Source organism: Protobothrops mucrosquamatus, unplaced genomic scaffold (assembly GCF_001527695.2).
Source record: "Protobothrops mucrosquamatus isolate PMUCROS unplaced genomic scaffold, P.Mucros_1.0 scaffold1860, whole genome shotgun sequence".
NCBI lineage: Eukaryota > Metazoa > Chordata > Lepidosauria > Squamata > Viperidae > Protobothrops > Protobothrops mucrosquamatus.
The window spans coordinates 27,900-42,909 of NW_015387989.1; the positions used below are offsets into that span (position 1 = coordinate 27,900).

The following is a 15,010-nucleotide window of genomic DNA, read 5'->3' on the forward strand; positions in this document are numbered from 1 at the left end:
GATGCTGCGGTGGTTGTAAGTCACATTTCTCAATGCTGTTGTTTCTTCGAACAGTCACTAAACGAATGTTTTAAGTTGAGGACTATCTGTACTTCTGGCTGAAGCTTTGTGGGCTGGAAGGCTGTGGGAGCCCCTAAAATGCTCCATCTTTCGTGGCCTCTCTGAGCCCCTGACCCACGGCTCCCTCCCTTTCCCCTCCAGATCGGGGCCTCCCTGTTTGCAAGTAATATCGGCAGCGGCCACTTTGTGGGTCTGGCAGGGACAGGGGCGGCTGCAGGAATTGCCATTGGAGGCTTTGAGTGGAACGTAAGTACTTTCCCCTTCTGTCGGTCCTGGGCGCGAATCTCAGCTGGAAATCTCCTCCTGAGCCCGTCTCCAGCTGAGCTGCAGAACCCTGGCCCCCACTAACTGGCGAGTGGATGCCCTGGAGGAGGGGGGGGGCAGGTTGGCAAAAGACCACTCAAGCCCTTTGGATGCCCCACCTGGAAGAGACACTTGCTTGCACGTGATGGGGCTGGGCTGGGCTGCTTTGGTGGGTGGGGGGGCCTTCCCCTCCCTGCCTGGCCCTGTGGGAGAGACAGAGTCAACCCCTCTTCCCCCCCTTCTAGGCCCTGGTGATCGTGGTGATCCTCGGCTGGGTGTTTGTGCCAATCTACATCAAGGCCGGGGTGAGTAGATGATTCAGTGATTCTGCCCGCTGCTTCTGGGGGAGGGTCTCCCCGAAGGGATGTGGCTTGTCCTGGGGACTCTGGGCAGCACAATCTATCGGATCGCCACAGAAACTTTAGACCCATGGTGTAGGGTTCCTGCCTGAGCAGGGGGTTGGACTCGATGACTTCCAAGGTCCCTTCCAACTTTATTATTATTATTATTATTATTATTATTATTATTATTATTATTATTATTATTATTGTTGTTGTTGTTGTTGTTGTTGTTGTTGTTGTTATTATTATTATTATTATTATTATTATTATTATTATTATTATTATTATTATTATTATTATTATTATTATTATTATAAAATGACAGCCAAGGATAGAGCGAGAGAAATAGAGGCAAGTAAAGGAAAACGGGAACTAAGATATTCATGAGATTTCAGATCTCCCAGGCAGTCTATTTAGTCTCATAAACCTCATTAATTAATACCCCACTTAAGCACTAAAATGCTATTTAATGCACCACCGTTTTAATAAATTAAACATATTTAGAAAATGTAAAACATTAAAATATTTAAGATAAAAACTTTTCAATTGAGGAGCTACTGGATTAGGATCCCAAGTCAGCGCCCCTAATCGGCTTCCCTGAGTTGGGGAATACAGCAGAGCATAGGGAAAGACCCTACCCAGCTACACTCCGTGTTTCTTAAGGGAGCTCCATAATCAGCCTGCTTTAAGCAGAGTTTTGCTCCTTGCCAGGTGACGTCGGATCCTTATGTTCAAGTAAATATTTTACATAAATACCATCTGGGGCAGGGAGGGTTTTTTCCTTCAAAGGAGCAAGAAAGGTTTTGCCAACATCCGTGCAGAAGAATGTGGGCAAACCTTTCAGCTGCTCTGCCTGGGATGGGGGGGGGGGGACGATCTTAGACCTGGGATGGGGGGACAGTGAAGCGAGCATGGGAGAAACTCTGCAAAACTTGGCTGCGTGTGAATAGACACAAGACACCGGCAACTCCTTGCCGCAACTCGCATTGATCTTTCTGTCTGCCCAAATCAGCCACTCTCCATTGCCAGCCCTCTCCTGGGCGGCTGCGTCTCTCTTCCAGGAACTAAACTTCCAGGTGCATGGAATGCCTGTGTCTATGGGGCCAAGCCTGGTGTCAGGAAATTCAGCCTTGGCTAGATGTGACGTCTCTTCAGCGAAGCACTAGTCCAGGAGTGTCCAATCTTGACAACTTTAAGACTTCTGGATGTCAACTCCCAGGATAAGAAGGAGGGAATTGCCCTCTCCAATCCTGATGCTCCCTCAAGGGCTCTAGAGGCACCCCCTGGCCCTTCCGCACCCTCTGAGGGTGGAGGGACATCATGTGCCTGGGCTACAGGGAGCTCCATGAAGGTCCCCATTATGAGGTTCTTCCACGAGCCTGGAGAAGACTCAGCTCCTAAACTCACCAGCATCTTCCTGAAGATATACAGCTTTGCTAGCTAGGAATTCTGGGAGTTCAAGTCCACAAGTCTTAAAGTTTCCAAGACTGGACACCCCTGCTCTACTCACCATTGGGCAGACCTGCATCCAGATGGGTAGATCTTGGATTGATGGACTCAAGGAACAGTGTCTGACCTCCTGGCCACCGTTCAGCTCTGAGAAGGGCCACAAGGACCTTGGCAGCAGCTGGAACATCTTTGGATCCCTCTTATATACAAGAATGCCCAAAAAGCTCTACCAGCTTTTCTGGACTTGGTGAAAAGTGAGATTTTGGATTCTCAGTTGGCCCAAAAATGCTGGTAAAGCCAACCACCTGGCCCCACTTCCACCCACCCGACTGACATCTAGTTCAAACTTTGAGGTTTGCTTCGAGACCACCCTAATCTTTGCTTGGCTGTCATTCAGTTATAAGTGATCAAAAAGGAGGACAGGAGACTTGGGCCCACTGGAGTCAGAATAGAATATTTCGTTATTTGATTTGCACGGGGAAACAAGCTGTCTGCCTGCAGCATTCAGGGTGGTGCTCAGACAACAGCCATGGAATGTCCATAAAAACTGAATAACAAAGAAGTAACAGTGCCGCCTTGTTTCACTCCTCCCCTGCCTGGGCCAGGCCCACGTGGGGCCCGGGAAGAGGTTTAGCAAGAAGGTCTTTCAGTTCAGAGGCTTCTTTACAGAAAGAGCATCTCTGGCCCTGTTGCCCCTCCAGGTGATTATTTACCTGCAAGGATGCTGTTGACATGGGCCAGGTTTCTCAGCAGGCTGGCCCCAGATCCAGGGCTCCGTAGATCTTTTTTCTTTTTGTAACTTAAACACATTCAGCAGAATTGCTCCTGTGGCCCTTCCCCCCCCCCCCCCCCGTTCTCAAGAGAAGAAGCAAAGTGAATGTGGTGGTCCTTCGTTCTACACGGATGTCAGCTCTGAGAAGGAGAAAGGAAAGCCAAAAAGGGAGAGGGGAGGAAGGTGCCAACCACCCTTCTCCTGGTTAGTCACTGAAGAGCCTTTTTGGCAGAGTTGGGTTTCTAAACCGTGGAAAATTTAAGACGCGTGGACTTTAAGAGGTGTGGACTTCAACTCTCAGAATTCCCTATCCAGCAATGCTTCTGGGAGTTGAAGTCCACACATCTTAAAGTTCCCAAGGTTGAGAAACCCTGTCCTAGAGGTTGCTTTTGCATGGTGGGCCAAAATTTGCACCCCTCTTTTTTCAATCCATGCTTCTGCCATTCTTGGGATCCTCCCCACCAGATGTCCCCCCCCCAACAGCACCTTTTCCTCCCTCGCAGGTGGTCACCATGCCAGAGTATCTGAAGAAGCGCTTCGGAGGGAAACGGATTCAGATCTACCTGTCAGTCCTTTCTCTGCTCCTGTACATCTTCACGAAGATCTCGGTGAGTTTAGGAGCTGAATCCTCTCCAGGATCATGGTGGGAAACTTCATGGCATTTCCTGCAGCTCAGGGGGCAGGGAAGGGCCAAGGGATGCCTCTAGGGCTTTTGAGGGAGCATCAAGAGTGGAGGGGCAGGTAAAGGAGGGTCTTGAGACCCTTCCAATGGGTTGGTAGCCGTGCAATGGGCCCAGTGACTTGGGGAACCTTCCCATCATGAGGGTTGGATATTCGCACCTCACAACATCTGGGCTGGATGGATCACAGTCCCAGACACCTGAGCCCCCCATCTTCCCATGGACCTCTGAGGGGCACAGTCCAGAAGGAAGTCTTCTCCCTCGGCTCCCAAAGAAATGGCTGCCTGAATTTGTTTCCAAAGCAGATGGCTTCCTACAAGCCCTTCTTTTCAAGAGTGAAGGCTGTAAGAAGCCTTGGGGGGGGGAACTAGTGAGTCCAAGGGAGGGGTCTCTCTCTCTCTCTCTCTCTCTCTCTCTCTCTCTCTCTCTCTCTCTCTCTCTCTCTCTCTCTAAGGCCAGGGCACTGTGCCCCATGATGCTACTCTTTGACCAGTGAACAAAGGGCAGGAGTTAATTGTGCCCATTAACCCAAGGCCCCTGCCTTCTCTCACTAGCTGGCAATAAATGATCTCTATCAGGGTTATTGATTAAACTCTAATGGGATGGGAAGGGCACCCCCCCCCCCAAGAGGCAGGGGACACGATGGGAGTGGGAGAGATGCAGACGATTCTGCCTTGAAGGGCAAAGAGAGCAGTGCTGGGGCCCTTTGGTTGCAGGCAGACCCTCCATCTCGTGCCAGGCAGGCAGTGCCAAAGCAACGGAAAGAGTGCCATGCTCTGTTAGAGTGCAGACTCTGTTAGAGCCCCACCATCTTTTTGCAAACTAGCACAGCCAGTTCCGAGGGGGAGACCGCGTCCCTCCCCAGGAGACCTGGGTCAGCCCTACCACAGCAGGTTGCATGAGGCCATGCAGGAGGTGCAGGTGCTGGGAGAGTGTGGGGACGCTGCAGTTCCCGTAAGCAGCGCCTTCAAGAAGCCACACCTTTTACTCCACACCTGCAATTACCTCTTTGGCACTGGATGAGTCAGGTGGAAGGGCGGAGGAAGGCAGGGCTGAGACCAGACTCCTAGTGGGGCCCCGTTCGTGGATGCTCAGGTGCAGAGCCCCCACCCCACTTTGTTGCATGTGAAAGGGAGGAGGGGGCACTCGCAGTCCATTGCAGGAGCAGGCTGGAGTCCATGCCCTCAGGAGGACAACAATCCCAGGCTCCAGTGAACTTCCAGAGTCTGGAGGACCCGCTCTCCCTGCACCCCCATTTAAGTCTGACTACTTAAATCAGAAAGACCATAGTGGTGGCTCCTCCCTGAGCAGGGGCTGGACTAGATGGTCTCTAAGGTTATTGCCAGCCATTATCCTCTCTGCTTCCAGGGAGCAGAGACTGGTGGCAGTAGAGATGGCTGATCCAGGACCAGCAGCCACACCTCCTCCGGCCCCACTCCTCCCTTACTGCTCCCCTGGGGCACCCCTGTAACGAGGCCCACACAAAAGGAAGCCCTCGCCACGTCTTTGTGCAGCACAGGCCTTCCGGGTCGGGAGGTTGGCGAGGCCCCTTGGGGCACTGCTGCCGCTCTGCCTGGCACTCTGGCTTAATGGGCCAATTCTTCCTTCCCACCACAGGCAGATATATTTTCTGGAGCCATATTCATCCAAATTGCTATGGGACTGAATATTTATGTGGCCATTATCATACTGCTGACCATCACTGCCCTGTACACCATCACAGGTGAGTCCCATTGGCAGGTGAGCCTCCCAGCCTTGATGTCAGCTGCTGAAGCAGGCTCAGCCCCCAAACCTTTGGGCCCCCTGGTGCCTGGGAAGCCTCCCCGTCTCCCCCCTGCCCATTTCCCTGCATGAGGGAAGCCCAAGGACTTTCTCTGGGGAGGGGGGCGGCTTGGCCCTGGGCCTCCTCTCTCCCTTTACCCCTTTATCCTTCTGCTCCCCTCGCTCTGCCTGGCAGGAGGACTTGCCGCCGTGATCTACACAGACACACTGCAGACCTGCATCATGTTGGTGGGATCCGTCATCCTGACCGTCTTTGGTAAGCCCGAGTTCAAAACCAGCCCTGAAAGTGCCTTGCCCCCAGGTACACCATGGCTGGAATTCAGGGGAGACCTCCAAAAGACCCTGAAGGATTTTAGCTGGGTACCCGGGAGTTGCTTTCAAGAAGACCGAATGGAGCCCAGATTCGCCCAGACACGAGGCGCTTGAATCACAGAATCACAGAGTTGGAAAAGACCTCAGTGTCCCTCTAGTCCAGTGTTTCTCAACCTTGACAATTTTAAGGCATGTGGACTTCAACTCCCAGAATTCCACAGCCAGCAATGCTGGCTGTGGAATTCTGGGAGTTGAAGTCCACATGCCTTAAAATTGTCAAGGTTGAGAAACACTGCTCTAGTCCAACCCCTTGTTCTGTGCAGGATCTGCTAAAGCATTTGAGACAGATGGTGGTGCCCCCTTGGTCTGAAGACCCTCAACGCTCTCCTTCTCGAAGCTGGTTAATAACTCCTCCCTGTAGGATATTTTTCCTCATGTTGTTCTAGCCTCTTGGTTATGGGTGCCAGAGAACATGCCCACCCCCTCACTGAGGAAGGGTCTAGGAATTTAGGCAGCTCTAAATATGGTGGGCTGGCTCTGATCTAGCTTAGTTTTCAACATACACACGAGAAATCATTCCACAGCACTGGGTGTGTGATCATCGGTGTGGATTCACTGTATGTAGCTTTCTGTCTGTCCTGTGTTCTGTCCATGATAACTATGGCTGAGCCCTTGTCTTTTGGGAGGATGTGATGGTTTGGACCTTCTTTGGGTCTTTGAGACTCTAGTTTGAGCTGGTTCTGCGTCTGCGTTCTTCTGGTCTGTGTGCCACTGTTGGCCTTAGGGCAGATGGTTTTAAACCCCGCTTCCAAGGCTGCAGAGAACTCTAACTGACTTGCATCATCCATGTTTGTTCTGAAGGATGTGGTGTTCTGCGATGGTCGGTGGGCAGTGGGGCATGTTGACAACCCAGTTAGGTTCAGGTGCCTCTTTGCTTATGGGGTTCAGCTAGAGAAGTTGGATTGGGAATTTTGTTCTGCTTTTTTCAACTTGTCTTAGTGATGGGGGTTGCCAGAGTCTTTGTGTGTTCTGGATTCTTCCAGCTAAAGTTATCTATGGTGTGTTGGCATTTATTTAGTCTAGCACAGGGGTAGGCAACCTTGGCTCTTTTATGACTTATGGACTTCAACTCCCAGAATTCCTGAGTCAGCATAGCTGACTCAGGAATTCTGGGAGTTGAAGTCCATGAGTCATAAAAGAGCCAAGGTTGCCTATCCCTGGTCTAGCATCTCTGATCATTAGCAGCATCACTCTTTGGCTGCTTTGTTGAAACAATGAAATCTTGATTTTTAACATTTATTTTTGCAGCAGTTGTAAAAATTACATCTATTTTTTCTTCTTTATTTCCCCTTTGCTTTTCCTTTGCTTTTGTAAATTTAATAAGTAAACAATGCAGACTGATTTTAAAAAATAATGGTGGTTAACGTGCTGTGTGAACCCAGCTTGTGGGGATCAGTGTTTGGCTCTATACATTGTGTGAACTGAGAAAATGGTTCACTTAATCCCAGAGTAAGCATGTTGCACAAACACAACCACGCACATTCAACTGAACACGCAAACCCAGTTTTCTCCTGCAGCAGCGTAAGGATCGGAGGCGTTCTTTTTAAAGCAGAACTGAATCTCCCAAAGTACCAGACTCAGCTGTGGCCATAACTGGTCAGGTTCCAAGATGGATCTTTCTAGGAAATGGCCCAATTCTGCCTTTACAACAGTCACCTGAGCTGATGTGTGTCCAACCACGTGGGTGTGCGGGAGAGGAGAACTCTTCGGCTTTGTCATAGACTTGCTTGTCCTGACGGATCGTGTGATTTTCTTCAGCATTTAAGGAAGTCGGAGGATATGAGGGCTTGCTGGAATCGTACATGAAAGCCATCCCATCCAACATCTCCTACGATAATGTGACCATCCCTGAAAAGTGCTACACTCCCCGTCCAGATGCCTTCCACATTTTCCGGGACCCTGTGGACGGCGACCTCCCTTGGCCTGGACTCATCTTTGGCTTGAGCATTCTGGCATTGTGGTATTGGTGCACTGACCAGGTAGGGTCATGACGCTGTCGGTATTTTTGATGTTCCCCGCCCACAGGTCTTCTCTGTGGGATCGCCCTGATCCTACGCTTGGAGACCTAAAGAGACAAACTTCGGCTTTAGGAACCAGGACATTAAGAACTGGACTCGTGGGCCCAGATCACTGCCTTAGCCACACTTTTCAAGGTGGGCTTCTAAAGCCGAGGGTGGCCTTGGGCTGGGCAGAGGCAGGCTGATTATCATTTTGGTCTTTGGATGGCAGCTGGGAGGACATCGCCAGTCCCAAATCTTATTCTCTGGCTGGCATTTAAATTAATTGATTAAATAAATAAATATTCCAGACATCTGCTCCCAAACTACGGTTGATTGCATGTTGTTGAGTAAGTTAACTGAATGGTGACTTATGGAATGAAGCTAATTAATTTTCAGGATACACTGAACTGTAAAGGAATCAGTGCAACCAGAAGTTGAAACGCTACTTGACTCCTTTGTGGCTCAGTGTATCATGTGAATCTAGCCTGAGTGTCTTACGTAAAAAGCTGCGCCAACCACGGGCTCTGCCACGGTGCTGGTGAGGTGGGCCTGTAGAACCCAAAGATCTTCCCCATTGTATATAGCATGTTTAAATGTATGTTATGTATGTGCACACTTTTGAGAGCAAGCAACTAAATTTCATTTTTAATGTGTGCCAATGTGCCCACAGTAAGAAATGACAATAAAGGTTATCTATCTCTCTAAAAGCAAAGCGACCTTGCCACAAGAGTAAGGAAAGGCCCACCGTGCCAAGCAATGTCTGAATCTGGGATGCCCTGGTCAAGAACAACCTTTGCCCCAGGGCCAGCCCTTGTGGAAAAATCATGGCACAGAGCAGAGGTCATTTCCAAGGCCTGTTCCGAAGGATGGCCTTGTCCCAATGACCGGACCGCCATTTGTATGGAATGACGTAGCAGGGTCTCCTGCTTGAGCAGAGGGTTAGACTAGAAGACCTTCAAGGTCCCTGCCAATGCTATTATTCCATGTTCTATCTCTGTGCTTGTTCATTTGCCCCTCTCTTGGGCAGGTCATTGTCCAGCGATGCCTCTCGGGGAAAAACATGTCCCATGTCAAGGCGGGCTGCATCATGTGTGGCTACTTGAAGTTGCTGCCCATGTTTCTGATGGTGATGCCAGGCATGATCAGCCGCATTCTGTACAAAGGTGAGGGCTGCTCCCCCCAGGAGACCGAGGGCAGACTGGCGCCAGCCTGCTCAGCTCGCTCACGAGGGCCGCGGTTTCCCTTCTTCCCACAGACAGAGTGGCGTGTGTCGTTCCCTCGGTGTGCATGGAGGCCTGTGGGACAGAGGTTGGCTGTTCAAACATCGCCTACCCAACAATGGTGGTGGAGCTCATGCCAGACGGTGAGAGGAGGCCGGGGGGTGGGTGGGTTTGGGTTATCTATGCCTTGGACTGCAATGCTGGCTGAGGTCCGTGCCCAGGATCGTGTGTCCCAAAGGGTTCTGACAGGCCGCCTGGCTGCCTTCTGCCCAGAGTCTGCCATAAAAAGGCGGCCCCTGCAGGAATCCCAGGTTGATCCTAAAGCGATTATGATGCCTAGTGGCTTTTTTAGGTCACTTGGAGGAGGTGCTTCTTCTGGCATGATGAGTGCACCCCTGGATCACATAGCCTTTTCCCAGCTGTGCTCCTGGGCATTGGGTTGCTAGGCCAGATGGTTGAGTTCTCCTCCGTGTGGCTGCGCAGTAAGCCAGCTTTTGCTGCAACCCGCAACAGGCGCTGCTCACACCAAACCGTTGCCTATTCACACCTCCCCTGCTTTGTTTTTCAGGGCTACGAGGCCTGATGCTCTCTGTGATGCTGGCCTCGCTGATGAGTTCCCTCACTTCCATCTTTAATAGTGCCAGCACCCTCTTCACCATGGACATCTACACCAAGATACGCTCCATGGCCAAGGAGAAGGAGCTCATGATTGTCGGCAGGTAAAAGTGCTTGGCGGCAGCGGCAGCAGCGAGGGCTCAGCAAAGGGGGGATTGCAAGAAAGGGCAGCTGGAGGGCGGCCGGACACCTTAGGGACCCTTTTGGCACTTGGGAAACCTGCGTTGGTCACCTTCCCAAAATGGCTGCAGTGCAGGGAAGACTGCTTCCCTTTTCCTTTTGTGGCTGAAGGAAGCTTCCGGGCTTTGGAAATGAAAACGTTGATCAAAGCAAGTCATCAGAGGGCAAATAATCTGACTATGGAGCCCCTGGTGCCGTTTTGGAGACCTTTGCCTAGCAAGGAACGGCTTTTACCTTTCCTCTGCATGCCGTTCTTCACCTGAGAATTGCAGGTTGAGGGCCAGTCCGCCAGTTGTTCTGCACAGCCTCCTATCTAAAGTCCACAAGGACTGAGATGGTCACTCTTGGGCCAGAGAGCTCCCTGGCGTGGGCAGTTCTGCAGCGCCCCCTGGAGGGCATCTGGCTTAATTGAGGACGCACCTTGCAGACTTGATAAGAAGGATGGCCGACTTTCCTGTCTCCTTCGCGAAGGAGCTGCTTGACAGGAGGGACAACCCGCCAAGTGACTCGGTTGATCGGGCTGTTTATTGAAATTTAGGCTTATCTGTCCCTTTAAACAAGTGAAGGGGGTCTGCAGGAGTAGTCAAAAAAGTCAAATTCCCCCCCCCCCCATTTTCTCTGTGCGATGCGGATACAAAATGGGCAGGGCTTCATTTGCGCGGCCACAACCACACTCCCTCTGCTCTTTTTGCAATTAACTAAAGACAAAAAACAAAGAAAAGGAACACACAATATTCATAGAAGACAAAAGCTGGAAAAAGAAACCAAAACATACAGACACAATCAGCGTCTCCTTGCAGTCAGGCATCTATGAATAAATGTAAATATAGCAGCCGCCCCTGAAACAAATGTGGATGAGCTCAGATCCATCTGCCAAGGTGGCTCTTGGGCGGCTTTGTGGCTCAGTGGCTGGGCTGGCACAGGACAGCGTCACCCAATGCCTCTCTCTGCCGCCTTCTCCTCCCAGGCTTTTCATCCTGGGCCTGATTGGCATCAGCATCGCCTGGGTGCCCGTGATCCAGTCTGCGCAAGGTGGGCAGCTCTTTGACTACATCCAATCCATCACTAGCTTCCTGGGACCGCCCATTGCTGCCGTCTTCTTCCTGGCCATCTTCTGCAAGAGAGTCAATGAGCAGGTGAGCAGCTGGCCCTTGGTTGGGGGGGGGCAACCCCTTGCCAAGCCCTGCCAGGTGGGGCCCCTTTCTTTCTCTGCCTCTCCAGCTGGGAGGGAGCCAAAGAGAAGCTGGAGGTCCCCTGCCGGCTTCAGGGCTGGAGGGTCTTCTAGCCCATGGAAGTTCTGCAGGCCAATCCCCTCACAAAAGGAGGGGTGTTTGTGCCCAGGACATGGAAAGGCAGCTGCATGGCGTGGTTTCCGTGGCACAAGAGGAGGAACAGGTGGGAAGAGCCTGGGAAAGAGGTGAATAGCCCATCTCACAGGCTGCAGTCTTTCCCTTGGCTGATGCAGGTGTTCGTCTTAATTTCGATTTAAGAGCTTTGCTTACTCGTCACGAGACTTTTTATCTGATTAACACATATGTTGGTCAGTGTAATTATTTTGGCTGCAGCCAGATTGATTAGACTGAAGAGATCAATTGGCCAGATCCATTTCTTAATCGGGGCTCCTGAGCAATCGGTCCCTGGGAGGCTCCTAGCCCCGGGGCTAAGCCAGACTCCCTGCCAGGCCGGAGGGCAGGAGGGTGTTTCTCCTCTTTTGGGCTGCCGGCGTCTTCCTGGTGCTGCTTTCAAACAGCAAAACTGCTGCCCAGATCCTGGTTTTCCAAAGGATTTCCAGAGTTCCCTGAGAGGGGCTGATCTGACGCCACCTCACCATCCTTCCCTCCCCCTGGGCCAGCCCCCCCTCTTTACCCTCTGCAGAGCACGTCCACCAGAGCTCCTGCCTCCCATGGAGGCTCTCCTGGGGCCATGGGGGGGGTCAGTGCAAAGAGCCCCCTGAAATTGACCAGGTGCCCAGGTAGCCTCTCTGCCTCCGACCCCCTCAGTCAGTTCTGGTGTCTCACAACAATTGCAGCTCTTCTGAGGACATCCTGGAAATCTCTTCGGATCTCACCCACTCCCCCCCCCATTTCTGCTCTCTCCTCTTTTTATGTGTTCCTCAGCCTCATCAAGCACCCTCTTTTTTTAAATCCATCATCTCCTTGCATCAAAGAAGCTGAGTTGCTGAGGATCGCCGCAAGGGATCATTCATTATGCATTTAACTACTCAGCCCAGACCCAGACTAAAGACTCAGGTGGAAGCAAACTAAACCCAAATGCGGCTTTTAGGATGTAGCCAGCCACCGCCGAGAGTCACCTTTGGTGAGATGGGCATGCATAAGTTAAACAAACAAACAAACAAACAAACAAATCAGGGCTACTAGCATAGCAAGCCAGGAGCCTCCAGACTAAAAGGCCCATGAGATGCCAACTCTGTGCCTCCAAGGGATTTTCTAAAGCAACCTCCTGCGCCTCACGAAGGCCCCCGTTTAGGGCTTTGCTTGAGTTTTCAGTGATCTGATTACAAGAACAGGCAATCGATTGTGGGGATGCTGCCACGGTTGTAAGTGTGAAAAATGGCCATAGTTCACTTTTTCCAGTGCTGTTGTAATTTTGAACGGTCACTACAAATGAACTGTTGAAAGTCGAGGACTGCCTATATAATCCTTGTGGTGGTTTCTTCTTTGAGGAGAGAGTCAAATGAGAAAAAGCTCCTGAACGTGAGCTAGAAACTGGTGGGATCAAGAGATCCAGCCCTCCAAATTCCCCCCCTCTCCCTCCCTCCCTCCCACATTCTTTTAGCTTATAGTTATAATTAAAGCTATCAAATTAATAATCAACATTAATCAATTAAAATGTCCTGAATTCAGTTCACGGAAGGAAACCTCTTAGATGTTTGGTACCTGTTGGTGCAATTCCCGTTCCTTTCTCAGGCTCCGCAGCCTGGAAGACTGGAACAGGCCGGTTCTCACACTGCTGGCTTCTGTCAAACCTGTCAGCCCCCTCCACCCCACCCACCCACCCACCCACCCCCGGTCATCTCTACCCCCCCTCCAACAAATGATGGGAGGATGCCAGCGAGGCACCAAGCTGAAGATGTCAGATCTGACACTCTCTTGCTCAAGCGGTGTGTGTGTGTGTTGGACTAGATGACCTCCAAGGTCCCTTTCAACTGTGTTATTCTCTATCTATCTATCTATCTATCTATCTATCTATCTATCTATCTATCTATCTATCTATCGCAATGCTATGTGTACAGTTGTGAGTCCAAAGAATGACTGAGGACTGCATGGAGGTGAGGGGGGAAGAGGTCCTCCTGAGTGCATTTTGCTCTCTGTTGCAGGGGGCCTTCTGGGGCCTGATAATAGGACTGGCAATCGGGCTGTCTCGAATGTTTGCAGAATTCGCCTATGGAACCGGCAGCTGTGCTGTGCCCAGTGAATGCCCAGCGGTCATCTGTAAAGTTCACTACCTCTATTTTGCTATCATCCTTTTTGCTATCTGCATCACCCTCATTTTGATCGTCTCGTTCCTGACCAAGCCAATTGACGACGTCCATGTAAGCCGTCTCCCTCCTCTTCCTGACCCTCCCCACCTCAGTTCTCTCTTCCCTGAGATTTTGGCCACATGTGGAGAAATATCTGTGGGTAACAGCGTACAGTGGCTCACCGACTCTCAGTCCCTGAGCCTATCGTGAACGCCCAACATGGGTGAGAATCAAAGGAAGAGCCGTTTCCCTTTCCCTTCATCGCCACCTTTGGGGCCCTCAGATCTGAGGCAGCCACACCTCCCGTTCAGCAGAAGCGAAAGCCAGCAGGGTGGGCGGAAACCGGCTTGAAGCCATGTTAGATGGGATGCCTTCTGGGGGCGCATCTCCCCACTTCCATCTTGTTGGGAAGTTCAACACCGCACGAGCAGTTGTATAAAATTTTGTGTTGTTCTGCCAGAGGTATTGGGTACAGAGGGAGTAGGCGTAGTGGAGTTATCAGGGCACTTCTAGCAGTCCCTTTTGAACCAAGGCCGAGGCTTGGTCCTGTCCTCCTTCAAGGTCATTTCAGCTGCTCCTGCTTCATTGTTGTTATCTTTGTTTCCTGAGCAGCTTTATCGTCTTTGCTGGACTCTGCGCAACAGTAAAGAACAACGTGTCGATCTGGATGCAGGGGAGATGATGCAGGGAGTGGAGGACTATGAGGAGGAACCAGGTGAGATCACCTTTACCAGGAGATTTCGAGTTATTTCAAGTCCAGGACAGACCAGGCTGGACCTCTCCTAATCTATCTGGCCTAGATATCAGACTTTTGGCCAATATGCTCACAGGCATCCGAGCTCATTAGAGAGCCATCACTTTTCAGGCAATCAAATTTAGGTTGGGATGCTAAAAAAAAAAACAAATGCCAGGAGGAATTTTGATGGCCCTCAAGAAGACTGAATAGTTCAAATATGCGTTTATTAGTTAAGGATTCTGCAGCAGAGGTTCAGAGCAGATTCAGTCTGGAGAAAGGGAGAATATAGCAACCCTCTTCAAAGGCCAAGAAGGGGCCTCTCAGAAGAAGGTCAGGAGTTCTTCTGTAGGCAGTTCTCCTGCAGTTCAAAACATGGACTAATGATCTTAAGTTATGGAAAACAGATTCTCATGGAATGATAGAAAGAAATTTCCTAATAATAAGTAAGTAGGCAGGTTCAGCAGTGGGATCAAGGACCCAGAGGACCTAGCAGAGGACACCCCTTCCCTGGAGGTGTCCACGTAGAGGTTGGACAGTCATCTGTCTGGAATGCTTTGATCTTTAAGGACCTCCTGGAAGTCCCAGGAGGCTGAAGAAAAGCAATTGTGACCCCATATTCAAGGGGAAAGAAGGAGGGAAAGGAAATGACAGACCTGTCAACTTAGTTTCTGTACTGAGTGAGATCCTTGAACAGATAGTGAAGCGGTATGTTTGTGAGCTCTTGAATAGAGGCAACAATTGATAGGCATCTGATTGGGTTGGTTGTGATATCCTCCTTCCTAAAATAGTAAAATGTGGACCACGTGATGTGGCAGTTAGATTTATTTATTTTATTTATTTATTTATATTTAAACTTCTATGCCGCCCTTCTCCCCAGAGGGACTCAGGGCGGCTCACAGCATGTTAAAAAACAACACAAAAAAACATTTCCCCTATAAAACCAATTAAAAAGCAAATATATTAATAGCTGTGTCATATTTAAAATCTTTGAAAATTTTTAAAAATTATTCCCTATTTAA

The 15,010-nt window shown here is 50.4% G+C and overlaps 1 protein-coding gene across 1 annotated transcript in view; it reads left to right on the forward strand.

Moving 5' to 3' along the window:
* The first annotated feature begins 608 nt into the window (after window positions 1–608).
* SLC5A1 (solute carrier family 5 member 1) overlaps window positions 609–15,010 on the forward strand; it is an 18,800-nt gene continuing 4,398 nt past the window's right edge. Inside the window, exons 1-11 of the mRNA XM_015823395.1 lie at window positions 609–668; window positions 3,429–3,533; window positions 5,223–5,328; window positions 5,563–5,643; window positions 7,518–7,738; window positions 8,787–8,922; window positions 9,015–9,122; window positions 9,548–9,698; window positions 10,742–10,910; window positions 13,112–13,327; window positions 13,868–13,970. Of these exons, the coding sequence (XP_015678881.1) occupies window positions 3,438–3,533; window positions 5,223–5,328; window positions 5,563–5,643; window positions 7,518–7,738; window positions 8,787–8,922; window positions 9,015–9,122; window positions 9,548–9,698; window positions 10,742–10,910; window positions 13,112–13,327; window positions 13,868–13,970 (1,387 nt within the window). The 5' untranslated portion in view covers window positions 609–668; window positions 3,429–3,437. The remainder of the gene's footprint in view (window positions 669–3,428; window positions 3,534–5,222; window positions 5,329–5,562; window positions 5,644–7,517; window positions 7,739–8,786; window positions 8,923–9,014; window positions 9,123–9,547; window positions 9,699–10,741; window positions 10,911–13,111; window positions 13,328–13,867; window positions 13,971–15,010) is intronic.